General features: G+C 41.5%; 1 protein-coding gene across 1 annotated transcript in view; it reads right to left on the bottom strand.

Moving 5' to 3' along the window:
* LOC107389930 (anosmin-1) overlaps positions 1–16,084 on the bottom strand; it is a 59,386-nt gene extending 43,302 nt beyond the window's left edge. The window contains exons 1-2 of the mRNA XM_015966351.3: positions 15,797–16,084; positions 7,688–7,735 (exon numbers count right to left, since the gene is read on the bottom strand). Of these exons, the coding sequence (XP_015821837.1) occupies positions 7,688–7,735; positions 15,797–15,991 (243 nt within the window). The 5' untranslated portion in view covers positions 15,992–16,084. The remainder of the gene's footprint in view (positions 1–7,687; positions 7,736–15,796) is intronic.
* Between the last annotated feature and the right edge of the window lie 11,627 nt (positions 16,085–27,711).

Raw genomic sequence — 27,711 nt, 5'->3', positions numbered from 1 at the left:
GTGTGCTGCGAAGACAGTGGGTTGGATCAGGTGGATCAAAAGGATTAACAGCGTGTTCACTTCAGAAGTTTGTAATCAAACACTCGATGAGCTCAGATGAGTTTTTCCATCAGCAGGTGTGAGATTATCTAAACGCCATATTTAACAAAGGAGGGGGGGGGGGGAGATGAATAGGAAGATATTTAATAACAGTGTCAAAGCTGATAGAATCAGTCGCCACATTTTTAATATTCATAACAAAGTCTGGTGTTTCAAGGGAAAAAATGGATCAGAGCTGCAAATTATATAAGCCTCTGCGTATCAACAGGAATAAAGCCGAGCTCAGAGAATTGGATGCACAAGGATAAAAAACAAGAACATTTATAGAATGCTTTGAAAAGTTGGTATCTCTGTTCTTTTATTTCTTCAAACCACAGGTGCATCAAAAACGTATCTAAATGTATGCAATAAAACCACATCATACATGGCTATGTTATTCTCCTCTGTCACAGCTAATTTACAGAAGATCAGTGGTCTGCAAGTCATTTCCAACAATGTTTTAGAGCTTCATTCCTGCTAATAATTAGTATTTGAGAGGTAAATGATACAAGCCTGCACATTTCTATTATTACAACTAATAAACTGCATTTGAATGTAATATCAGATATGTTTAGAATAGCTACCCTGATTAATTTAGAATAACATGGTCACAGGCTAGTTGGAATTTCCCTCAAACAAATAATGGCATACCCCCAAAAACCTTCAGGTGTGTTACGGCTCCAGAGCAAACGTGCTGCGAGTCTTTCCACTGTCATATTCACGTCAGTTAATAAAATAAAAAAATCGCTAAATCTCTACGTTCAGTCTCAGACGGGGCAACATTTTAATGTTTCAAGACCCTTTTTGGGCTTGTCTGAGAAAACTTGAGCCCTGAGACAGAGAAGAAACCAGCAGGTGGTATCGCTGACATTCTTTGAGCATCGCTTTAATTATTAATTTAAATGCAGTTGAGGGCGCAGACAACAAAGAGCTGAAAAGGAGTAGCTTGGCAGAAAGTGAGAAGAAAAAAGAAAGGAGGAGCAGGAGGGGCATTGCATGAATTATACATTTACCCCACAATCAGAAGTGCCTGCTTTATTTATGAGCAAAAAAAGAAAAGCCCACACAGCTCTGCCCGAGTTGTGCTTTGTCTCGTGTGGAACGCAATAGCAGTTCATTTAATACTTAATGACTCTGAAGTTTCAACCAGATGAGCTCATTCCCTTACAGGTTCTCCTGCCATCGTGGGTGTTTTGCTGTGACAAGTGTGGAGATTACAGTGGCCGTAACTAGAGCCTCACTTATCACCCACTTCTGGGCTCAGTTTACATTTCATGAGTATTAGACTCAACAGGATGTATCCATCACGTGGGGTCAGATCGGTGACAAAGAGGCCAGTGGGCCTTTCGTTGTGACGTGGCATGGGAAAGCCAAACCCATTTCTACTGTTTTGTTAAAAGTACACATAATATTTATTGTATTTAACCCACCTTGCTAACCCTAACCCTAAAATGGCTATAATTTAGGCAAATTTGCTGATATTGAGCTGGAATTTGGTGAAGCCATAGATTAGAGGCATATTTGATTCAAGGGCTTTTAGTTTTTATTTGTTTTAATGATGAATGCATAAACACAGAGCAGAAAATAGTCCCACTTCTTAGAGCTGTTGCAATTCATAACTGTCAATCCTGTTGATGTACAGCGACAATAATGAGCTCAATTTTTCCTTGCAGGGAATGAAAAATGTTTTTCTGTCAATGTGAGTCACTGGAGATTGAGGAGATGGTAAACAAGATAAAGGTCTGTCCCTACTGTGACCACTCAAGCTGTCTAAATCCCCCCCCCCCTCCCCCCCATCCGCTTCAATCTCAAATCAAATCAGACCAGACTTGGAGATTCTGTCCCAATCTAGGCCAACAACATTCATCTGAAGGGAGGAGAGCCGCCCTAATTCCAAGATCCAGTCCCATTCCAGCATCATCCACTTGTGATTTTTAAGAGTTCCAAAAACACGGATCCTGCTTTTCTTCTCCGGCTTTCGGTTTGAATTGTTGTTGAATGGTGTCACTTTTGGATTGACAAATGCTGAGTCTTAAAACAGACAAGAGATGACTGGATTCTTTTATTTTTTTATTGCTTGTGTTTCAGCTCGCAGAACAAAGAAGGCATACCTGAGCACGCTGCGAAGGATGACTTCTGGGTTTGCGTAGGTGGAGAAAGCAAACAGAAGCACCCAAAGAATGGGAGAAAAAAGCAGCTTTCTTTATCTCTCACACGTGTTCAATCTGGAAATCTAAAGTCTTAAAATCACTTGGCTGAAGCTCTCGTCTCCAAGCCTGAGGTTAACGTAGCTGTTGATCAGTCAGACTTTGACATATATTCTGGTTTGCCGTCGCCCTGAAACTGTCACGCACAATCCCTGCGATTTATCCGCGGGGTGCGGCAGCTCCGAGTGGAGCTGGACGAGCGATAAGCTGCCTCCCAACTTCCAAGTACATCAGCTGTAAGATTCTTACATTCTAATCTTCCTTTCACCAAAGTGACTCTCGGCTCCATCGCTGAACCGTGATGACAAAAAATGATGACCACATGAAAAAGTTGCAAAGTTTTTTTGTTTTTGTCTCCAGTGAACATGCAAGGTTAGAAGAAATCCCAAAAACCATCAAGAGTAGTTTGTGTTTTCAGCCAATACAGCCACGGACTGAGGATAAACATTTGGTTGACAGCAGATTGTGTCAGTCTGACTGGTCATTATTTCTCAAAGAGGATTTCACAGCTGCTTTGATTACATTAATCCTTCGGGAAAATGAAATGTGGCCTGACAGGGAGAACATGGGAAATCTGGCGATCTGTGAAAGTTGGATCGTCTCAAAAATAAACGACCACTATTTCAAAGCCACCTACAGGATCAGGAAAATAACTGGGGGAGGTGAGGGGGGTGCTGGTATGAGACAACAAGAGCATTTCTGATACTGAACAGGCAAATAGCAGCTTCAGGTGGGAGATTTCACCCCTGACAAAGTCTAAAACGTCGTTTCACGAATCTCTTCTCCTCTCCTGCGGCTATGTCTTTGGGGTTTTTTCTTGCTGTGGGGGGTTTTCGTTCTCTGCTGCCACCCACCATGTGAATAATGAGCTGCACAGATAGCAGCCAATGAAGCGACCCCCCTGTTAGCCAATGAAACTTAACAACCATGTCCAGATCAGGCCTTTCCTGCTGGGACTGACCAGCCCAGCTTCACACTCCTCTACCACCCACCCACACACACACACACACACACACACACACACACACACACACACACACTCACACACTCAAACTGCCTCAAAGCAGATAAAAACCAGAGAGCTGATTCTTTACTCGATCGCCACCGGCTCCTTGAACAATCCACGTAAACTGGGCGATTAATGAACTAGCTAGGACTGATTCTAGAACTCCACATAAACTGGCAGGAAGTTCTGACACGGCCGACATGACAGATTGATGGTCAGGCCCAGTTTGCTCTGAGGCGTTGGTGCTGGTAATGTGACTAACACACTGAGGTGCTATGAACGTCTGGCCTTAACATGACCAAAAGGCGCTTTGAAGTCTGTCCAAGCACCTAACAAACCCGGCCATACCCAGCTGTAAAACTACCAGCCAGCACTCAATTCATCACAACTTTTCATTGCACTTTTAAATATATTCAAATATTTTCTTAGAAAGGGTATGAACATCCAAGATTCAATACAAAACCTTCCAGTGAAAGTGTTGAGCTTCTGATTCAGGCAACTCTGAAAACAGACAGAAAACCCGAAAAGGAATTGTTTTTTTTTTTTTTTGGTTACTATTTTGGCGTGAGAAAATGCGGGGGCTGGTACGCGTTGACAGTGGGCTTTGAAAGACACTTTTGAATGTGACGTAGTAGCATTCCAGCGATTGTTATCCAGGAAAACTGCTCCAAAAACCTCCGACACGTGAAAACGAAAGCCATGTATTCAAAAGAGTAAACACTTGTTATTCTTGCGCAGGAATTCGCAGCTTAGGGTGTGACGGATTGGAAAGAACGCTTAGAAGAGTGATCGGAGGGTTTGTGAGACATCGGTGAAAGCCGTGCCCGACTCATTCGGCATCAAACAAAAACTCAGGCAATGTTTTGAAAACCTCTTTCTTCTGCAATGCTAAGACTAAAAGTTGAGGCTTTTTTTTTCCTCATAGCTCTAATTTGGCAAGTTTTCAGGGTAAACACTGATTTTCATCCCACCCCTCCTCAGCTCCTTTCCAGTGGCTAACTCATCCAGGCACAAGGTCCTTTCTTCTAGTTTTCCCCTTAGAGATGTCTGAGTAATGAAGCATGCCGCATTGTTGCAGACCAGCATTTTTGGTGCCTTAAGTCAATCCTGGCATTTGAAGGGATCTGAATCACACCCATGGGGGAAAGTGACCCCTGTAACTATCAGTTATGCTATAAAACTGGAAAGCTCCTTGGCTGCTTTTGCACACTAAACCCATTTTCTTTGTCCTAGCACGACAAAAATAAATATTAAAAGAAATGCCAGGGAGTTTAAGAAGCTTTTAAGGAGTATATTTAAACTTCTCGACAAAATGAGACGCCCCTTGTGTGCGTCCCTGTCGTCTCCCCGCTGAATGCGGATTGTCTGCTGGTCCTGTGGTATGGCATTGTAATGACTCCCCATCTCTCCAAATGCCACCTCGCTCTGTTGCGAAGAGAGCGGGTAAGCAGGTTAATTATCATGACAATGGGGAGGCAGAAGGCAGGGGGCAGGCTCTGGACAACGCATACGAGATGACCAGAATGACTCACTAATCACAAATGGAAATGGAGCGTTTGATTTCTTACAATGCCGACCGACGCACAGGGTCACATCTTTGTCTTTTCCATTAAACAACCGTTCTTCACTTTTATTTTCTCCTTACCAGAATCCCTTCGTAGACAAACCTCCTGCCCTAACGCATCCTAGAGCCACGTCTTTGTCTCTCTGTTTGACTGTGTGCCGTTCATGAAGTCAAGAGGCTAATCAGCGGCTGCAGAGCTATTCACAGAGAACCACTGTACAGCACAGACCCATTTAGTAGAATTGTTAGAGTGGCCACAATAGATCTGTTTTGACACGCCGCACACAAGCCCCGTGTGCACTCCAGCTATTGATGTGGAATTGAAGTGTGGTGATGTTTGCTCCCAAAACATTGACTTCTTTCCACAAATCAAATGTAAGCACCGTGCCCTGGCTCGCCTCCGGAATAGCTGAACCAAAACCTTGGATACGATTAAATGAATTAAATCTGGAGAGCCCTCAAAAATGGACAAGAGCTGTGGCAGGTTCAGTGCAGTGGAGCCGCAACACAAACATATAATTAATTTTAAGGGCTTACATCAAATCCAGCGTTGTGTATTTAAGTCTGTATGTAGAAAATAAAGAAGTGCTAACTGTCATGATTGTTATTGCAGGAAGAGGAAGAAGTGTGTGGAGATTCAGCAATAATAACCAATTGAGTGTGGAAAGAATGAACACTTGAAGACTATTGGGAGATGTTTGTGGAAAAAACAAGAACAACTTTCTTATTGTGATACAGAAAATGAGGGAATGGCTTCCTAACTGTTAAAGAAAGATGAAACATTATATGGTGTAACTTTATTTTGAAAGCCTTAAATCGATAATTCAGACATTTTAAAAAAGGGTTTCTGTGGAAAGTTTATAAGCAATTATAGTTCATGTTTATTTATGTTTATTTATTTGGCAGACGCTTTTATTCTAAGGGAATTACAATTTATAACCTATAGGGCATGTTGTCTTACCTGTTGGAAATAAGTCTTTCAATGACTTCAGTTATAATGTTTAATTGACTGGATTGATAAGCTAATGGTTAGGGGGGCAAAGCTTATAGGGAATTGCTAGTGTACTAAAACATTAATGTCCCAAATTTCATCGTGGTTTGATACCTCCATAACAACCATGGATGGAAACGCCGGGGTCATGTTGTGATTCTACAATGCCAGGATTAAACCCCCGTCGTCCATGCAGTTCTCTCCTCAAAAGATGCAGGGAGCACATGACCCAGTAATGATGTAATGTTTACATAGCTAAGCAATTGCAAATCTGCATTTGTCTTTTATTTTGAAATTTACTGGACCCTTTAAACTGTAACATGTTTCATTAGCTGTTTAGCTCTATGTTAACTGCAGAGCTTGATGCGCTCTGGAAGAGTGGTGCATCGAAAATGGAACCCAACCTCCTCTTTAGTGCAGAGGTGTGACGACATGTTTCTGGGATGCATCTGACACGTGCTGCGTCATGTCCAGTGAATACCAAACCGTAGACTCCAAGGGCTTCTGTTAGCCGCCGAGACCGTGACGTCTACGTAGTGCGTCTTTCACACATTCGTAAATTGGCTCGCCAGCCCAATCAGATACTCTGTTTCTCCAAACTGCAGTTCTTTAAAAATCTGCCTCCAACAAAATTAGTTATTCCAAATGTTTCTACATGCGATGTAAATTGTAAACATTAATGGGGCAAATTCACCAACCCAGTAGAACAGCATGTTGTAAATGGGGATAACTAACCCCTAACCCAACCTACATGCAGGAGAAAAATCTGATGTTTCCAGGCCAGATGCTAATTTTTTTGGAACCACTTGAAATTCAAAAAAGCTATTTGGAAATCGAGCTCAGGCTGCTGATACCAGACACTGATTGTGATTAATATTAGCAGCACACAAGAAGCTACGTTAAGTAAACATAAAAAAGCTGCAGCCACTCTTTATATTGCTGGCTTTTCAATTAATAACAATCAGTTTGTGCTACTTTTTACTGTGCATTCCTCTGTAACTTATGTCTGTAGATAGAGGAGCTAATAAATACACAAAGGGACCACATGCTATTTGTCATCCTTTTAACAAAAACATTCTTCCTATATGTTATTTTGATAAGCCTCTACTGCTTCAAGGGAGGGCCACATGAACGCAGAAACAGATACACGGCTTCGTGAAAAGGATTAGTGTACTCTAGTGGATATATGAGTGTATGTAGCAGCAATGAATCCCGATTTCACTGTTTGCAAAAGGAGATGAGGGCCTTTGACATCTATAGAAATGCCATGCTGAGACTTGGACCTCGCTCTGCAAGTGCATCCTTCATCCTATGTCATCCCTGCGGTGCTTAAAGCCTACAGTCGTTATGGCGCATAACCGAGGACCTTGTCAGCAGCTCCAGGAGAGTCTGATCGACTGTGTCAGCGCTGTCTTTTCAGAAGAGCTGTCAGCACCAGCTTTGTATCAAGCCTCTGTGAGACAGGGCCCAACACACAAACAAGCCCTGCGGGACACGTCGCAATGACTGAGACTCCAAACGACGGCAAAAAAGAAAAACAATTACATTTTGCCTTCACACATACTCCAGCATTAGGCCTCTTCAGATGTATTTTTTAATTATACTCCAATTACAAGAGCAAATGAGCATCAACAAAAGCATAAGTGACTTAAGTGAACACTCGCTGAGCATAAAAGAGTTTTTTTTGTGATAGTCTACATCAACAGTTCATTATGTCTGCAGTGGCGGCATGACGGGACGAGTCCTGTCGTGACTCGTGCACTTTTCTGGTATTATTCTCTGATAATGAGGCTTGTACGTGGCATGCACCTCATTCATGAAAGCAATGAAACCACCATTACCTTGGAGCACTGTTTGTGATTCTGGCACCACACCAAGGATCCATTATTCTGTGAAAGAGAAGGAAAAACATCATTAGTCATCATAGAAAAGTGTTGAAAATACATTTACAACAATAAATCCATCAAGAGCACGAGTAACTTTGACCCTCTCCTCTGCAGTCACGATATGTCCTCGCACGGCTCCGCTTTAGGCATGACCTTCCTGATTGATTAGGGTAATTTGAAAGGCCGACTTGGAGTGTGTTTATAACCCAAGAGAAGTGGTGGTGGGGGGTGTCACCATTGCTTAGGCTGAAGCACACCTCTGGTCAATGTTTCAGTGACCTCTGCTTTTCTGAGGATTTGTTTGATCTCTCAACAAATCTCCTTGAGGTCAAGCGAGGGAAAAACTGATGTAAGCACTCATGTGCAGGCTACGGACAATTTCCTCTAATTGCTGTGCAGGTGCCACCTTTGCCCTCAAACATTTGGTACGGATAGTGTTGTGAATTCATGAACTTGCATGCCTTAATGCTTAGGATTATCAAGTGAAGAAGTAGGGCTAAAACTGGTCATTTCCCATACTCCTTTAGGGGAATTATTCTCTGCTAAAGGAAAGTGTGCTTAGCTAGCGATGGAGCTTATGATTAAAAAAAAAAAGCTGCAAACCTCAAAAAACAACACATGTTAATGTATTCAGAAGCGTGTGTACAGTTATGTGTGATGGATACAATAAACAACCGCTTCAGTGGTTTTAATCACAAATATCGCAAATAAATGATTAGAAAAAAGCCTTCCAAACTTTAGGGATCTGAAAGCAAAGGGTTCTGCTTAAGTTCAATGTCAAGTTCAAAGCCTTTTCCTCACAATGTAATCCAGAAGAAATTTCCCATGAGACACTGGGAGGGAAGTTATCATTACTGGGGTTTAATTTGACATCCAGTGCCAGTAAGTGTTGTGCTTTTTAATGTCAAGGATAGCAGTCAAATGGCTTCAAAGGAATCCATGATTGGATGGTCATGTCTTCAGAGAATCTCCCTCTCAAAAGGCTGCAGATAAAAATGAAGTATATAGAAGTCTGAGCACTAATGAGAGCTGGAATTGTTGTTTTTGTAACCAAATGAAGGTGAAATGAGGGCTGGTTTGGTATCAGCGTTTGTTGCAGGTGGACTGTCCTTTTGGGTGATATAAAACACCTGTTCTCTGTCAGGCTACATTTGATTGAAACATCACATATTCCTCTCTAGAGCATTGCTTTGTTGAATCCACTGAAATCCTTGCAGAGCTTGAAGTTTTTCTGTTTTTTTTCTAAACAATCAAACCAACCAAGAGAAACCTCAGTGGTGATAAAACCTCATACACACTAGCAAGAACCGCTTCTAGACTCTTTTCTACAGATTGTCGCAACTGTAGACTATGTCCAAAATCATCAATCCTCTTTCTGACGCCTTCCTTTGCCCATCCATCAATCGAGATGGGGCCCGATCCACAAAGGAGCTAATTTTGCTATGTGACAGTGTCCCCATTGCAGAGAGGCTCAGCAGGATGTTGCCCCAGCTGTCCAGACCTGACCCCACCGTTTCAGGCACCAACAAGGGAATAATTATAGGTCAGGACTTCATCCCTCTGACTCACCATGACATTCTGTTGCACTCTGAACATTATGCAGCGCTGAGAACTGTCAAGAACTCCAGTGGAATGAATTTTTTCTGGATATCCCTCAGTGTGACCAGGGTTGAGAAAAGGGCAGACAACGTACTTCCAGTGAGCAAAGGTGAACTCTGCTGTGTTGATGAAAGTGGAGTGACTAGAGCAGCATGTAAAGGGGACACTTTCAGAGAGATTCATTATGGCTGCTGTCAGCCGACGAGTCGGAGCAGGTGGCCAGAGGCGTGTTGTATTGTCTAGACAACTATGAGGAATACAGACAAAACCCCTCTTTATCTTTGAGGCTACCAGTCCCTTTGAAAATTGTAAATCTTCTTTTCTTATAGGTGTTTAATTTGGATTAAATACTTCCTCTTTCTCAAATTGTATTTAATCTTGCCCTTCCTCGTGATTTCAAAGACAGAAGAAGTTCCTGGTCTATAGTAGAAGACATTGTAGACATCTGAACAAGTTGACAGCAGACATGACTTCAGAGAGCAGATCCCTGTCTCTGTCTGCCTTCAGATGTATGCAAAATTAAAAGGAGGGACTGGTAAGTCCCATTTACATCTATACCCTATGCCTTAGCTCTGCCCATGCATGTTTGCATAGAGGAAGACCAACATGGCTGCCTGGCTCTACAAACCAATTTTTAACAGGCACGTCCAATTAAATAGTACAAGCTGCCTAGCAAGGAAAATATACACTGCTTGGCCATAAAAAAACGTCATCACCATAAAAAGGTCACACACTAATATTTAGTTGAACTTTAGCTTTGATTGCAGCACACATTCTCTGCAGTATTGTTTCGATGAGCTTCTGCAATGTCACGACACTCATTTCTATCCAGTGTTGCATTAATGTTTCACCAAGATCTAGCATTGATGATGGTACAGTCTGACCGCTGCACAAAGCCTTCTCCAGCACTTCCCCAAGATTCTCAATGGGGTTAAGGTCTGGAAGCTGTGGTGGCCAATCCATGTGTGAAAAATATGTCTCCCTGAACTAATCTTTCACTATTTGAGCCCGACGAATCCTGGCATAATCATCTTGGAATATGCCCATGCCATCAGGGAAGATGGAATAAACTGGTCATCCAGTATTTTCAGGTAGTCCGCTGACCTCACACTTGGAGCACCTGCTGTTGCTGAACCTAGACCTGACCAACTGCAGCAACCCCAGATCATAGCACTGTCCACACAGGCTTGTACAGTAGGCACTAGGCATGATGGGTGCATCACTTCATCTGCCTCTCTTCTTACCCTGATGCACCCATCACACTTGAACAGGGTCCATCTGGACTCATCAGACCACATGACCTTCTTCCATTGCTCCAGAGTCCAATCTTTATGCTCCCTAGAAAACTGAAGCCTTTATTTTGGTTTGCCTCACTGATTAGTGGATTTTCTACGACTCTACAGCTGTTCAGTCCTAATCCCTTGAGTTCCTTTTGCACTGCACATGTGGAAATGCTCTTACTTTCACTATTAAACATAGCCCTGAATTCTGCTGTTGTTTTTCTTCAAACTGATATCATCAGTTGTTAAAGTGATCACCAATCACGAACGATCATTGTGGATTTTTTTCAAAGACAATGGGTCCCCACTATCCTTCTAGTTGTTAATCTATTGGACAGTTCTTAACCCAATTTTAGTCGTTTCTGCAATCTCCTTAGATTTTTTTCTCTGATTGGTGCATGCCAACGATCTGACCCTTTTCGAACAGACTAACATCTTTTCCTCGACCACCAGATGCATCTTTCCACATGGTTGTTTAAAAAATGAGAAGCAACTCATTGCACCAGTTGGGGTAAAAATAGCTTGTTGCCAGCTGAAAGGTAATCACTATACTGCAAAATTACAACCACTGTTCCTGCCACTTATAGGCCAAGGAGATCTGCCAAACATCATGCCCCGGTGTAACCCCCACTTCTTGTTTATCCATTTGAAGTCACAGAATATAGAGGTTGAAATATTCCTTTGCAAAATTGGACACTCCTTCAAGAGGCCAATATACAATCAATAGTTGCCGATTTCTTTTGTACAAAGAGAAGCAGTGACAGTGTGCCCATTTGTGTTATAGAAAACTAGCTATCAGGCCTGCAGCAGAATTCGGTATCTGTTCGTTTCCTGCTACTGATCGATGATCATGTTGCAGATGTCACACTTCCAGACTGGAAACCCAGATATCCCTCTCCCTGGTAACACTCTCCAGCTCCTCCAGAGGGATCTCAATGTGTTCCCAGGACATAGGGGATATAAATACCTCCAAATAGTCCTGTCTCTGCCTCTGAGTCTCTTCCCAGTGGGATATGTTGGGAAGATGTCCAGAGGGAGAATACCAGTGGGAAATTTTAATCAGATGTCTGAACCTCTTCAGCTGACTTGTTTCATTGAGGAGAAGCAGTCGATCTCTGACGATGATGTAGCCTTTCACTTTATCTCTAAGGCTGAGACCGGTCAACTCGCAGACGAGGATTATCTCGCCCACTTGTATATGGCATCTTGTCTTTTTGGTCAAACTTGAAGACCAAGTTCACTATTTTTTTCCACTGCAGTGGTTTTTAGTGTAAACTAATGCCTTGCGAGTTGATTTCTGCAGATTGACTGGCGCTCTTGTTTCAGGAACTAGAAGTTAGCCAGAGCAGAGGTGAGCAGAAGATGGCAGAATTTTGAGTCTTATTTCCTGACATTTGAACATTTTGCCTCTGATTGGCTAACAACAACACAACTCTACCACTAACTCCTCTTGCTCTGGAACATTGATGTTTTATATCCACAAATACCACAAGCTTGAAGGAGTTCTGCCACGATGTAGAGCTGCTAATGCTAATGGTTAGCTTCTACTATCCAATATGTGCTCTGCTCTCTCCTGGACACTAAACCAACAACAGCCTTCCCCATTGTGAGCCAAGATGGGGGAGTCTATGAATGCTAATTTGACAATGTGACATGCAATTGACTGCCTTTTCTAATCCAAGCATTTCCCTGTATCTTTTTTATCAGCAGCTAATAAAGAAAATTAGGGTAGAAGACTATTTCCACGTTTAACCTGCATGTTTCCCAGTGAACTTGGCCTTTAAACTCCTCCGAGTAAAAGCACTCCAACCTAGAGGAGGTATTTATCTGACGGTAGGCTGAAGTTTAACAGTATTATTCATGCTTGTTAATAAAAAACAACAGTATTACTAAAAGAAATGCATGGACACACACAAACTCAGTCATAAGTTTAAATGAGATCATTGGTACTATGTCCCAATTTTGAATGTGAATGTGAGAGTGTGTGAAAGCATCTTTGGGTGTCTTGAAAAGCGCTATATAAGTTCAATGCATTATTATTTTTATCATTAATTTTAGACTAGAGATGCATCTAAATTGTAAATTAATATTTACAAAACTAAACAGTAAAAAACTTTTTTTTGCCAGTAGAAAGAATTCTAATGACAAAAAATATATACACTTTTGCATGTATTTCCTCTCTTTTTTCAAGTTTCATTTCTAAACCACATTAAGAGCTGGTTAACCTCAACCAGCACCCCTCACCCCCCATCACTGTGGATGTGAAAACTATAGGGAAAAGGAAAGGTGTAAAAAGGGATTTAAATTAAATATAGGGATAGAAATAGGGGTAGGAAATGGGTTTCAGTCCGAGTCTTTTATCTTTGTGGGTGTGAGGGCTGTGGTCATTCAATAATGTTACAGTTGATATGAATTATTCGTCAGATGCCCTGAAAGTGAGCTAATATGTTCTCATTTAGTGTTAACATAAATGGGTGCTTCATGGATCTCAAACAACACTGGTTTAAAGTTGTCTCCACGTTGGAATGAGGGCCATTCATCAAAGTGAGGTAGCCCTTGGTGCACACACACACACACACACACACACACACACACACACACACACACACACACTGAGGTGAGGCCAAGCTACATAGACCTCTATTCATCTGCTGTCTTCACTGATGAAAAACTCCACACATAAGACGAGTATGAGCTGTGGGTTCGATTCCACCACAGGCCATTTAATATCAAAGCGAGAAAACAACGGGACATGGAAAAACTTCTCTCCGGTGTTTTTTCTTCACTCTCCCTGAGACACAAATCTATCAAGCGAGCGGCTTTGGTTTTACTGTGCAGCATATTAGAAATGAATGACTAAATTTAAAATGCATGTTGTATTTTTATTGCCTTGAATGTAATAACACAACCTCATGGACACGCCTTGTTTTTTGGCTTCACGGATCCCCGCATAAATAATCCACCACAGGGCTGATGCTTTCAGAATACATTATTGCACAGGGCTCCCAGCTCGCTCTTAAAATTTAAAAGTGTCCGAGGCTAATATTTATGGTTGGGTGTTCCCCTCTGTCTATTGTACCGGGGTGACAAGTTCCCCAAAAGTGGAGAAAAATCTCAATAAATTTGTATTTGGAAATCCGATTCCATCAATAAATCTCCAGTTGCTATAAATCTGAGGAGCGAGAGAGACTACCCGTGGGGTTCCTCAACTCTGCAACTTCACGCTTGTTTCCATTTCGTACTAATTCTGGCAATTAAAACACGTTCTCTGATTTTAGTTCTGTGGGCGTTCGTAACATCTGTAACAACATCTCATTTCTCTGAGCAGCATTCCAGTATTCGCAGAGTGATCAAATCCCATCTAAAATTTTAAAAACCCAGCTGCTAAGTGTGTTAGGAGGGCAAATTATCTTTTGTTTCAAGACCAAAATAAGCAGCAGCTCGTATAGGTTACTAGATGCTGAGCAGAGAGGGTATGATATTAAGCACTGGGAAGAGAACTCTGTTTTGACATACAACTGGGGCATTTCATTTCCAATAAAATGGAAAGTGTTGTGTGTCTTGGTTTTCTTGGTGAGCATTAAATCACCCCCAGAGGATGCCCGAGTTGAATTAAGAGGTCTGTCGTCTCGATCACTGGAGTGGAGTTGACTCGTTGTTGCAATGAGACCATGCAAAGGAAGTGAATCCACCTGTAGGTTGGTGCAGACTTGCTCCGCTCGGTGCAAACTCTACATTATCATGGTTAGCCCAACTGGGCGAACAGCGTTTAGCTGGAAGGTGACCTCGCCTTGAGCCGGGTGCATCCTGTGCATGCCTGGGAGGTGTGATGCTGGCATTTATTGGCAGGGCCAGCAGGGTGGGGGGTGGCCATATGTTTCTGCAGCTGACCAGACCCCCCAATTCTCACATGAAAGAGCCCACAGCACACTAGACAGCTCTAGCTTCCTTGCTTATCAGTAGCCACCCCTCTCTAAATGCCTCCCTCTTATTTTCCCCCTAACCCAGGAGCGCCTCAGACTCAGAGGCTCTGCAGTCAATTATGTTGACTATTAGCTGTTCATTAGAGGTGAGGCTCCAACAGTTATTTTACTTCTTAGCTGGTGACTAATTTAATTCCCCGACTTTGCAACCTTGGGCAGCATTACTCTCTTGGAATCTGCTCAAAACAAATCCCTGCTGCTACTTGCCAAGTTTCACTTTAAGAAACAGTGTTTACAGTCTGTTTCTCTTGGATGCACATCACTTCTATGTTTTATTCTCTCTCTCTCTCTCTCTCTCTCTCTCTCTCTCTCTCTCTCTCTCTCTCTCTCTCTCTCTCTCTCTCTCTCTCTCTCTCTCTCTCTCTCTCTCTCTCTCTCTCTCTCTCTCTCTCTCTCTCTCTCTCTCTCTCTCTCTCTCACAGTAGTTAGCATTCAGTTCAGCCTCTTTAATAAAACTGATATAATTACCCCCAGCAGGTCCCAGGAACCTGCATTAAGAACTAAACTCTGAATCAATAAAGTGCTTTTAAAGTAAAATTAATTTGCTACAAACAAGCTGATTCCTTACAACTAATTACTCATTCATCAAGCTTCACTGTGTTTCCAAACAATTAGGAATTCATTGATGCACCTTATGAAAAGAAAAAAAAACGAAAAGACAAGCCTTGCAAATGCTAATTGGGTGAGTGTAAAAGCAGATAGCTAGAGAAAAGAAGCAATGAGGAGAGGGATCAGTGTCCAGCTCTTTTCCCTCTGGGGTCCTGGGAGAGAAACAAAACACGCACCCAGTGGAGTGAAAAACAACTTCTGACAGCTGAACCAAATCAACCAAAGCATACAGCTAATTTATAGTAGCTCCAACCCAGGAGCTGCATCACAACATGCTATATAAAAAAACCACAGAACAAGAGAAAAGTCACACTTGCGCTCGAAGAATGTGATCTCTCATTTTCCAGTAATTAGCCAGTAATGAATGGAAACTGGCTCCGCTTGGAGTTATTTAATCATCTCCAAGTCACAGCAGCGTGTTAATGAGATGCATTAGAGAGCGTCCCGTTTTACGGGAACAACACACTGCCTGTCTGAGGCAGGAACTTCACCAGGAGCATCACTCTGGTGCGGACCCATACAGACGCAGGTTTTATGACAGAGCTCACGCAGGATCCGGGATTTGCACCGGCGACCACCACCCCCGCTCCTACCTGCGAGTGCTTGAAAAATGCAGAGATGCGAGTGATGTGCAGGCTGAGGCATCTCGAGGCGCATCTCGCTCGATAAATGCTGCCGGTGAAGAAGCTGGAGTCGTCCTGCTTCCTCGCAGAGACACTTCCCGGACTCGTCACGGCTGTAATCCACAAACACAGCGTCACGCACGCGTTCAGGCTCCCGGAAAACATGCTCCCCGCTGCCCGTGAGGCTCTTTAATCCCTATGCGAACCGGACAAACACTGAGCTCCAGCTCCGCCGGAGAAACTAAAGAAACTTCAATTATACGCCGGGGAGGAGTCGCGGGCTCCGCTCGCGCTGGGATTGGAGGAGCGCGCGGTGAGTGACGCGCGCGAGGAGCTAAAAACAGGTAGAATGCTGCAGAATCCTGCACACAATCCAGAGCTCAGGCTGAGTGTGGAGAGGAAGAGGGTGTGAGACAACATAAATTATTATTATAACCTGTCTAATATCAGAAGTTTATTATCATATTTAATATATTTACAGCCCTCAGCTGTAAGCATGACACAGAAACTATGACAACTTTAAACCTTGCAATATATTTAATAACTCACTAATTGGGTTACTTTTTAACGTGAAAAATGAATACGTGTCTCACTTTGAAACAATTATGCATGAATGAGCTTCCAGCAAACACAAAATAAACCCAGTTTGTTGAGTTTTTACTTGCAGACTGTCATTAACTCGATCTTTTCAAAAGTTTCATAAAAACGAACGTTATTTCAAAAATTTTCAATAAGAGTAACACACCCTTGTTTCAGTACGTCTTACTAATCAGCGTGTGTGCAAACATACTTTTTATTTTGTTGCAGTATTTATTTTAATATGTTTAAGTTGATTTAAGAAAATTAAGGAAATTGGACGAATAAAGATGTAAACAAGCTGATAAACAATTAGAGAGAAAACTGATCATTCTGTGTTCTTAAAGGAATTTTAATCATAAACTTGCATAAAATTTGACATAAACAGTTCAACAAGCCTTTATCTTATGTAGCCTCTGCAGAGGCACCAAAGAAGAGGCGCCAAAGATACAAGGTCCTGCATGCAGACTCTTGTTTTTGAGAGAAAATGCATGGATAAATTAAAGCCCAAAACTTTCAGAATTTCTAATGGAAATCTTTTTTTTTCTGCTAGATTCATCTCCAGTCACCCTGTTCAGAATCTCTGGTCGTCCCAATCAACCAGTCAACGTCTTCAACGAATGTTAAGAATTCAATTGGATCAAATGTAAGCCAAACAAGTCACAAGTCATCAAATGTGTAAAAAAAATCGGATGAGAAGCGAAACGTCTTCAAGAAACCAAAGATGTCCAGTTGTCTTCATTTGAACACTTTGGATTAAAACAATAAACAAATGTCACCTATTTATGAAACTATTTATGAAGTCATTCTGACAGTTAAACCTTATGACAAGAAAATATATCCCGTACCAAGAAACAGATACCTGTCTTAGAAAACATTCACACAAAGGTTGGACTCGTTTTCAGGGGTGGCGTTAGGCCCAGCTACTTGGGCTGAAGCCCCGGATGTTTAATGAAAAGCCCCGGATCTAAATCGCGGAAGTAACATGCAGTACCAAAGTCCAACAGAGAGGGAGCAGCTGGCAGTAGTTTGTATACAGCCTGCCTCAGCCTCCACCACTGAAGAAGAAGCCCTTCAGCAGCCGGCTTCTTCTACTCTCTGCCTGAAACGCATGAGTGAAGATGGACATAAGGACGTTTCTTAGACCAAAAGTACAACGACAGAACCCCAGCTTTGATGAGACTGGTGCTGGTTTGTGAGTCTTATTTGAAAATATTTGTTGTGCTGCTGGTTTGCCTAAAGTTAGCTTACTATCAGGTAACGTTGTTGGAGAAAGAAAGGGAATATTTACTATCATCTCACACTAAACACTAACAGGAACAATACTCTGCCCTGAATATGCTTAATATGTAGCTTCAGATTATAAATTATGTGGTACAAGACAAATATGATGTTGACTGGTGCGTGTCACGTGTGTGTGCGCGCGCGTGTGTGTGTGTGTGCGTGTGTTAAGCCCCGGATGTTCTTCAGTCCTTAATTCGCCCCTGCTCGTTATTACAGTTTTTGTGAAAAAGTGGCAGGTTTTTTGTATTAGCCCCCCCCCCCCACACACACACACACACACACACACACATCAACACTTGCCAACATCCCAGGGAAGCCCCCTTCTCCCTTAAGCTCTCTCCTGCTTGTTTCACAGTAGCTTGGAAAAACAATTCAGCATGGAAAACTATTAAAACCATTCTGAGCAAATTCCTCAGGATGGACTCCCAACTTCTGGCATCATTTCCGCGCCTGAGGTGTGGAGAAAATATGACATATAGGAAAAGCCTGAAATCCTCTATTTATTGGAGTTAAGGAGCAAGTATTTAATTAGAAAGTTCCCTCCAGGGTTTACAAGACACCCCTGTTCTTGTCAGCTCCTGGAGAACTTTCCTGAACCCCATTACTGTAGCAGCGTAATGAAGTTTTATAGGTGTTGCCCTTAAATTGTATGCAGAGTGGGAGTGCACACACACACACACCATCATTAGATTTGGCTGAAGTCACAGCATCGCCTCGAGCCGGTTGTACATATTGTAAATGATCTGACCCATGTCTCCGCGCTCAAACAGGAAACATGCAAGTATTAACACATCCTAAACCCAACACGTTGTTTCCAGCAACCACGAGGTTCGAGGAAAACAAACTGAAAACTCCCAGCAGGCCTGCAAATCTTCCTGTCACTGATAAAAACTCTACTTTCTGCCATTGTGGAGAGCCAGCAACTCCGTGTTGATAAGAAAGATGTGCGTTCGTTTCCCTGGTGGTCTTGGACGTGCAATGGAACTTTGGGTGAGAAATCCCTTGCTACTCTTAAAACGTTTAAACACGGATGTCTGTGTACCTTAAAAAAGCGGCATAATGGCTTAATTTGTTGGCTTATTACAGCCATGTGTGGTGGTGGTGGTGGGGTTTTATGGTGTGCAGTGAAGGAAACACACTGTCTGTGTGCGGTCCTGATGTCTCCTGCAGCCTGTAGGACACGTATTTCTGATGCTGCGCTTTCATTGGCTGGGAAAAGCCTCCTCTGGTTGTGAAGTCTGATTATAAAGACAGCATTTCATCTTTAGCTCTGATTGCTCCACACACCTGTGTTTATGGTGCCCATTAACTTGTTCTAACTTCTATAAATAAACCTGAACTCTGAAATTCAAGATTGTCTTGGTTTCTTCCTGCTAAATGCACACATTTTCAATTATTCTGCATAAAAGGTCACATTTAGATCGATGTATTGCTCAATTTACTATATTAACTTGTTGTTTTGGTTTAAAAAGTAATTTTATTCTCCAGTTTCTTGTCTTTTCCTCTAAAAACTGCTAAATGTTCACTATCTTACAGTAGAATAGGGGCTGATGCTTGTTTTTGTGGACAAATTGATGTGTCTTTTAGCGGATTATCACAAGACAGATGATAATTAAACATTTAGAAAACAGCTGTTACATCATGTTCAATAAAATCAACCAGATTAGAGACAGCTGCTACAGCAAAAAGACCTTAGAAATCATAAAATGTCCAAAATTTAGGCAGTTTTCCAGATTATTAAGCTAAAACTGTATGTGATTGCACCTGAGATGCACCCCATCACACATTCTGTGTGCTAACAGATTATGCAAGAACCTTGATTTAAATTTTGCCATTAGTCCTACTTTTAATCTGAATTTTGTCATGAACCACGGGATGGATTTGAGTGAAATTTTACACTCACTAAACAACTGGTTAACTTTTAGAGTCAATCTCATTCAAGCTCATTAACTCAGAAAAGGCTTTAATTTTCAGATATTGTGCTATAATTCCATGAGGCAGAAGCTGGTGGATCTTGTAATCATGCATGATGTCACACATTTTTCAGCTTAAGTTGATCTTACTGTAAAAAGGAACGCTAGGTGTTTTTCCGCAAAGCTATTTCTATGACCTTCTGTGCACCGAAGCCTCATAGCTGTGTTCATACCACCCAGAGTTAACTGGATATGCGGGTGTGACGAGGCTCTGGCTGCATCAGAGCTGAAAGGAAGGGTTTCCGTCACATGATCCCAACAAAAGCCTTTCAAAAGATATGGTCGTGTCGGTTTTCAGCCTGCATGCCCCTGACAAAGAAGATGCATGACCATCAAACACTTTTGTATCTTTGATGCTTGAAGATGCGGGTGGACTCACACTCTGAAGGGAGGGGGCAGACCACCGGTATGTGCTTCAAGCTCTAGAAGACCAAAGAAGAAGAAGATTAGCTCAGATTATGGTAGTATTATGAAGACGAAGCAGAAGTTGGTGTTTTTCAGTTTGATCTATGTATCACCAGCTTAAATTATCTCATCTATAGAACTTTTTCTGTGTGATGATTTTTTTAAATGCATTAGTCTATATTTGGTGCAAAGTGGGAGTGTGTCCTGAACAAAAACAGTGTCAGATGTATTCACAGCTAAGAGTAGGAGTGTGATTTTCTACATATTATCACTTATTTGTTCCTCTTAGGATGTAAATGTATACAAAATCTGACACTGAAAATCTCCTTTAACAATAACTGCAGGATTCCTGCCGTTTATATCAGCTGCTTTCAGATAGAGGAAGAAATCACTGACTGATTACCGCTGCAAAGCAGCTAATTAAACACATCTCTTCTGGTTACAAGAAAAGATATTGGTGAAATATTATGTATTTATATGTTTTAGTAAAAAAAATGTAGGCATGTGCTGATTATTTAAGCATGGCACATGAATTCAATGCATTTTTCATCTAAAGAGACACCTACACATCTTCATTTTCTAATTTCCTTCTTGTGACACGAGCAGATGATGATGCACGCATTCTGATTAACTAAATGAAGTGTAAAGTGTCTGTTCTTCATTTCTCACTTCAGTCACCCTATTGTCGATTCATAACCTTCACTGGTGCATTCAACATTCACTGTGAAAATATTAGTTTTGTACGACATTGGGGGGGGGGGGGGGGACTTCTTGGCGTGGAGAACTTCTAAATACAAGCCAACATGAAATATTTTCCTTCTTTCACCACATTCTGAAAACAATGCAGCGTTGTGCAATGAAAGGAGAGTGAAGGTCCAGATTCCAGCTGTTATTCACATAAAAATCCCAACCAATCAGAGCCAAAGGTGCATGTTTTTAGACTGTGATGGTTGACCAGCAGCTGGATGTCCCTCTGTGGCTGTTAGCTGGTTGGATAAGAGTAATTTTAATGAAAAAACTAGCATTTATTATATCAGAGAACAGTGGTTCATGAAGTGCATCTCTGATGTGATTTGGAGGTGTATCGTATTTTCACCACTAGATGGCAGTGTGTCCCAGGATAAATATCAGGTCCAGGAATGAGCTTGGACTTTTCTCTCCTGTCACATTTTCCAGGAGATGATCCAGCTTCCAAATCCAGCAAGGAGAATTTATCTGAGCAGATTGTGTTTTCTTGTCAGAGGTGATCAGTCATATAACTCACCAAAAAAATAAAGCCTTTTGAAATCTCTCACTTGCATAAACACGCAAAGCTTTACACACACATGCACAAAGGCATTATCAAAGGTTTATGGCCTAATTTGGCAGGAAAATAATCTGTGATGGTCGTACGCTGCAACTCATTTTTTTATCAGTTCATGCAGCTCCTGATAAGTGAAGAACTTATCTGGATGGATGAGGACTGTTTCCTTTTTGACTAGATCTAAAATGTCATCACCCTGCTCCTCGTTCTGGTCTATTTTTTTTACTCTCAACAGAAACAACAACAAAGATGGGCAGAAGTAGTGACAAATCCCAAAGTTTTTCTGGGTGTTTTAACCAAATGGTAGCTCATTACTCATCATTAACATGCAGAGACAAAGCAGGAGGCGGAGTCATGTGCTCTACATATACCCACCCTTCTGGCCAATCACACAGTGTTACAGCAAGAAAAATATGTAATTAATAATAAATATTTGTTTTTATTTATATGAAGAGGTCAGTGCTTTTTGTAGAGCTACAACACCACATACTCAATCAACATTTTAAGTACATAACTTTCATGCCTTTGATATGCGTATGCTGCACCTTCTGCACTGTAACTGCTCACTCTTTAACTTTGTCTTTTTTTATATAATTCTTGTATCTGAAATGAGTTAGTATGTTTAATTTGATCAAAATTTATTTGTGTATTTTAATCTTGCTGCAACATGTTTGTGCTAATCTTGCTAATGGAAAACATTGTATTGCCTCTGTGTATGAAATGTGCTATACAAATAAAGCTGCCTTGCCTTGTGACAACAGTTAATAACATAACATTTTGTACTCACTAGAAACAAGAGTATTTGTTTAATCTGTACAGTACAGGGTGAGGTCTAGAAAATTAGTTCCTGACAGGAAAAATATAATTTTAAAGCTGAATTCAATACAAATCAAATAAATAACACATTCATGAGGATGCTGTAACAGGGCCTGTTTGCTGTTTTAAAACATATTTACAAGAAAACCTGCTATTAGCAATAATATTTGACTTTGCATTTTAATTAAAACAAAAATTGGATTCAAATTCAGTTTAGTTGTTATTCAAATGTAAAATATGTAAATAAGCAGTGTTTTTCCATTAAAACATTCAAATTGTTACTCATAAAGCTATGATTTTATTTACTGTGGTTAGAAGTATCACTGGAAAGACAAAGCAGTTCTATTTTCAGCACTAATGCTTAAAACCATTATCTGAAAAACATTAATAATGTAAACATTCTAGACCCAAACAACGGCCATACGTGCTTAAAATTACAATACAAGAATTGTCCAAATGTTTATTTTAAATTACTTATTTCTGCCAGGAGACAAAAGCTACTTAGATTTTTTATATATATATATATTTTTTTTAAATGTTTTATAACAAGCAAAAAATATTTTCTAGGAGCTTCCGTAAGTGCTGAGATAATCTAGCACTAACTGAAGCAAGCAGTTCAGGTTTGGGAGCATGAAAATAAAGACGTTTATAAATACTTACTTTTAATATAAATTAAATAGATGAAATACAAAATGAGTACAACGACTCATTAAAAATTATAAATACAAAAACATATATTTAAAAAAAGAGTATATTATGATTAGAAGCTGGGGAGCATTAATTCAGCAGTGTTATCTGTGTTTTTATGACCAAAATGTGTTTTCATAAACATGATAATTTACCCCTCATAAATACAGCCACAGCTAACATCCAACTGACGTAAACGGTTTAAAAGTTAAATCTACAAATGTTAAATTAATACAAAATTAGAAAAAGTAGCTTAATCCTGCAAAGGAACTGATGCCAATATTTTAAAGGTATTGTACACTGAAAAACATTTTAATGATTATTTCTAATCATAATCAGTCATGCAGGCTGAACATGTAAGCAGTCTGCTACACCTATCTCCTGTATGAGCTTCTGATAGAAAATAGACAGGGAAATGCTAGGATTTGGAAATCCTCACATATCTATGTCACACTGTGAATTTGCATTCATGTCCACACCCATCTTGGCTCACGCCTACCCAGAAGAAGGCTTTTTAAAACATTTTTGCAGCAAAGAGAGAGAGTGGAGAGTGTCTTGGTGATAGTGTGTTTACATGCACATTAGAAGACCAAAGTTTTGCCCTAAAAAGACTTACGTCAATTTTTTAAATGCATGTAAACGTTTTTGTCTGGCTAAAAGTGAACTGGTTCTTATCGAGCTGAAGCATCCAAATGATGTGGTAGCAATCCGGATAAATTCTGCATGTAAACAGGTTAGCTGAACTGAACCGGTTGGACGCTCACACACCGGAAGTGACGAGACTGCAGAAGTGGTCTGCAGATTTTATCATCGCCATAAAGTAACATGTGTAACACCATAAAACAGGACAGTACGAATCAAATAAGCTGTGCTGCAGCGTTGTTGTGCATTCCTTTAGCCATTGTGCATTTCCTGTTTCAAATCTATCTGCTTCACTCCCACCAGCCTCTGTTTATGGCTTGTTTTGCTATAAGCAAACCGGAAGGCCATTTGGCGCCACCTACTGTAACGGAGTAGAAAAAAGTTCCTTTGAGAGGTCGGTTTTCTAGTGCACATGTAAACTAGAATAAAGAGATTACCGTACGATCAACCTGGATCGACCTAGATGTTGGTCAGTGCACATGTAACCTCAATGAGTGACTTTGCAACATGGCCAAATTTGTTCCGTTAGCCAATCAGAATGTAGGTGTGTGCACATCATTAATAATAATGAGTAATCCTGTTGTTTTCAGCCCACCTCTGCACCAGCAATTTTCTACATCTCAGAACAGGAGCATCATAGCTTTTTTTTTTTAAATTACTCATAAGGCCTTAAATTGCACTACTACTGCAAATGTATTGAATAAATGAGTAAGCCACACTTTTAAATTCAATTCAATTCAATTCAAAAATACTTAATTAATCCCAGAGGAAAATTGATTGCTGTAGTAGCTCAGAATAATAATAATCAAGTCGTCAAAGAGTATATCATAAAGGCTGTTGGCAGGAAGGATCTCCAGTAGCGGTCAGTGTTGCAGTGAAACTGAAGAAGCCTCTGACTGAAGACACTCTTCCGTTGTCGAACTGTCTTGTGAAGAGAATGCTCAGGGTTGTCCATCATTTTCTTGATTCTCTGGAGAATCCTTCTTTGCATTATCTCCTCCAGTGGTTCCACAGTCGTCCCCAGAACAGAACCAGCCTTTTTTATTAGGCTGTTGAGCCTTTTCAGGTCCCCGCTTCTGATGCTGCTACCCCAACAGACGATGGCTGAAGAGATTACACTCTCAACAACAGACTTGTAGAAGATGTGCAGCATCTTGCTACAGACATTGAAGGACCTAAGCGTCCTCTGTGTCCCTTCTTGTAAACGGCTTTGCTGTTCTTTCTCCAGTCCAGTCTGTTGTCCAGGTGAACTCCAAGGTATTTGTATTCCTCAACCACCTCCACTTCTTCTCCCATTAAGGCAAACAGTGTTTGACTCCACCCTGTTTCTTCTGAAGTCTAAAAATCATCTCCTTTGTTTTGTTCGTGTTCAAGGTCAGATGATTGTTTCCACACCATCCCACAAAGCGCTTCACCAGCTCTCTGTACTCAGCTTCCTGTCCATCTCTGATACACCCGACAACTGCAGAGTCATCTGAGTATTTCTGTAGATGACAGGTCTCTGATTTGTACTGGAAGTCTGAGGTGTACAGGGTGAAAAGGGATGGTGGGAGTACAGTCCCCCGTAGTGCTCCAAAGTTACTGATCGCCTGGTTTGATGTGCAGTTCTTCAGCCTCACAAACTGGTCTGTTTGTCAGGTAGTCTTTAATCCAGGTGATAGTTGAGGCCCCCACCTGTGTCTTCTGGAGTTTCTGGCAAAGTGCATCAGGTTTATTTGTGTTAAATGCACTGGAGAAATCAAAGAACCCTCACAGTGCTGCCTGCTTTGTCCAGATGACAGTGGGTTGATTGAAGCAGCTGGATGATGGCATCTTCAACTCCAACTCCATGGCGATAAGCAAACTGCAACGGGTCCTGATATGTTCTAGTTTCCTTATTCAGGTGGACCAACAGGAGTCTCTCCAGGACCTTCATGATGTGGGATGTCAAGACAACCATTCTGTAGTCTTTATTGACTGATGGGTGAGTTTTCTTTGGAACTGGAACAAGGCTAGATGTCTTCCACAGGATTGGAACCTTCTCCTGGGCCAGGCTGAGGTTGAAGAGGTGCTGCAGAATCTCACAGAGCTGCTCTGCACATGCCTTCAGTACTCTGGGGCTGACACCATCTGGACCTGCAGCCTTGTTCCTGTTCAGTCTCTCCAGCTGCCTCTTCACCTGACTATAGGTGGGAGGGGGAGGTAACTGGGGAGCAGCATCTCCTGACTTGGTTGAAGTCAAATTTATAGAACCAGAAGAGTCCATGACTGCGGTAGAGGACAAAAGAGCTGGCGTGTGACAGGAAAATGTTGGATCAGAGGAGGATGGGATGTCTGATTGGCTGGGGACAGGCGAGGAGGATGCTGGGTTTGTTCCTGAACTGAACCTATTGAACAACTTGTTCAGTTCATTGGCTGTGTCCAGGCTGACATCTGTGCAATCCTTCCTCTGCTTGAAGCCTGTGATCTTCTTCATCCCTGACCAGACATCTCTGATATTGTTCCTCTGTAGTTTGTTCTCCAGCTTCTTCTTGTATGTCTCCTTGCTGTCTCTGATGTTGATCTTCAGTTGCTTCTGTATGCTCCTCAATAATTCCCTGTCTCCCTCCTTGAAGGCTTTTCCCCCCCTCATTTAGCAGATTCTTCAGTTCACTGGTGATCTAGGGTTTGTTATTAGCGAAGCATCTCACTGTTCTGGAGGGTATGATGTTGTCCACACAGAAGTTTACATAGTCAGTGACACATCCAGTCATGGCACTGATGTCCTCTTCATATCCTTGGCAGAGAGTCATCCAATCTGTGGTCTCAAAACAACCCTGCAGGGCTTCTTCAGCATCCTGTGACCATTTTCTCACAGTTCTTCTTGTCACAGGTTGCCTCTGAACAAGTGGTTTGTATTCTGAGCAGAGAAAAACAAGATTGTGATCTGATTGTCCTAGAGGATGTCTTGTTTTGGACATGTATGCATTCTTTACATTTGCATAACACAAATCCAATGCCTTGTTTTCTCTGGTGGAGCAGCTGACAAACTGTTGAAATGTTGGAAGTGTAGCAGAGAGCGAGGCATGATTAAAATCACCAGATATAGCCACAAATGCATTGGGGTGCTGGGTTTGTAGCTTAGCGACAATGGAACTGATGGCATCACATGCACTGCAAAAAACGCAAAAGAAACATTTTTAGAGGAAATCTTTTCTTGAATTTTATTAATTTGTTATTAGAAATCTTGATACAATTTAGGAATGTGATAAAGTAAAGATAAGGACATATGAATGTTCAGTCCTGACTGTAGGAAAAAAGCATTGTAAAGTAATTCTGGTTACAATTGTAATGGGTGTGTGTGTGAAGGGGGGCAGGAATGGTGAGGTTTTTTTCAGTTGCCTAGGTCACCAACCCTTGACCTCTCTCCGAGACCTCTGAATCTCTGACATCTGTCTGCTTTTCCCGCCTTCTCTGCCTTTATTCCGCTAATTTAGTCACAAAGAGAACAAACCCAGCTTCCTGAAATTCTACACATATTTTAAATGTATCAGCTGCTTTAGTGAGAATGATCCCACCTCCTGCGTATGTGTGATGAATATATATGTGATTATGAACCATGTAGAGTGGCTCCACTACAGCTAAGGTGCTCCGTGTGTCTCACCAAAGCTCCACTTTGCCAGTGAGAAACCATTTGCAGCTGAAAATAGACATCTTTGTTTGTGCAGTCTGCTTTGCTTTGTCTTAAAAGTAGGTCTTTAGGCTATGACATAACAGCGTACCACAGAGCGCCTTCTGCCTTTCTCGCTGGTGTGGAGATGGGGGATGGGAGGAAGATAGTGGGGGAGGTGTAGTGTACTCACACACACAAAAGCTTATTTTTCAGCCTAATTCCACCAGCTTCATACACAGATACACTCACACTCACACATACACCTATCACAATAACCTTTCCTTCCTTCCGTTTTACACTGTAAATACAAGCAAGAGGGTATTAAATACGCCAAATCTAAAATGTCACTATGCACCAGAGCCCAGTGACAAATATGCTAGTGAATATTCCCCCTGTTGCAGACTGATATTTCCACAAGCTTCCCCAATCTAAATGACACAACAAGAGGCATGTGACTACCAGTGCCCATCCCCCACCTCTACATATCACCAGTGCTCCTCAGAGCTGTCTAGAAAGGTCATGTGACCCTCATCAGCTTCCCCAGGCTGGGGGAGGGGAGGCAGATTGA

The sequence above is a fragment of the Nothobranchius furzeri genome, chromosome 14 (assembly GCF_043380555.1).
Source record: "Nothobranchius furzeri strain GRZ-AD chromosome 14, NfurGRZ-RIMD1, whole genome shotgun sequence".
Classification (NCBI taxonomy): Eukaryota; Metazoa; Chordata; class Actinopteri; order Cyprinodontiformes; family Nothobranchiidae; genus Nothobranchius; species Nothobranchius furzeri.
This window is presented reverse-complemented; position numbering and strand designations above follow the sequence as displayed.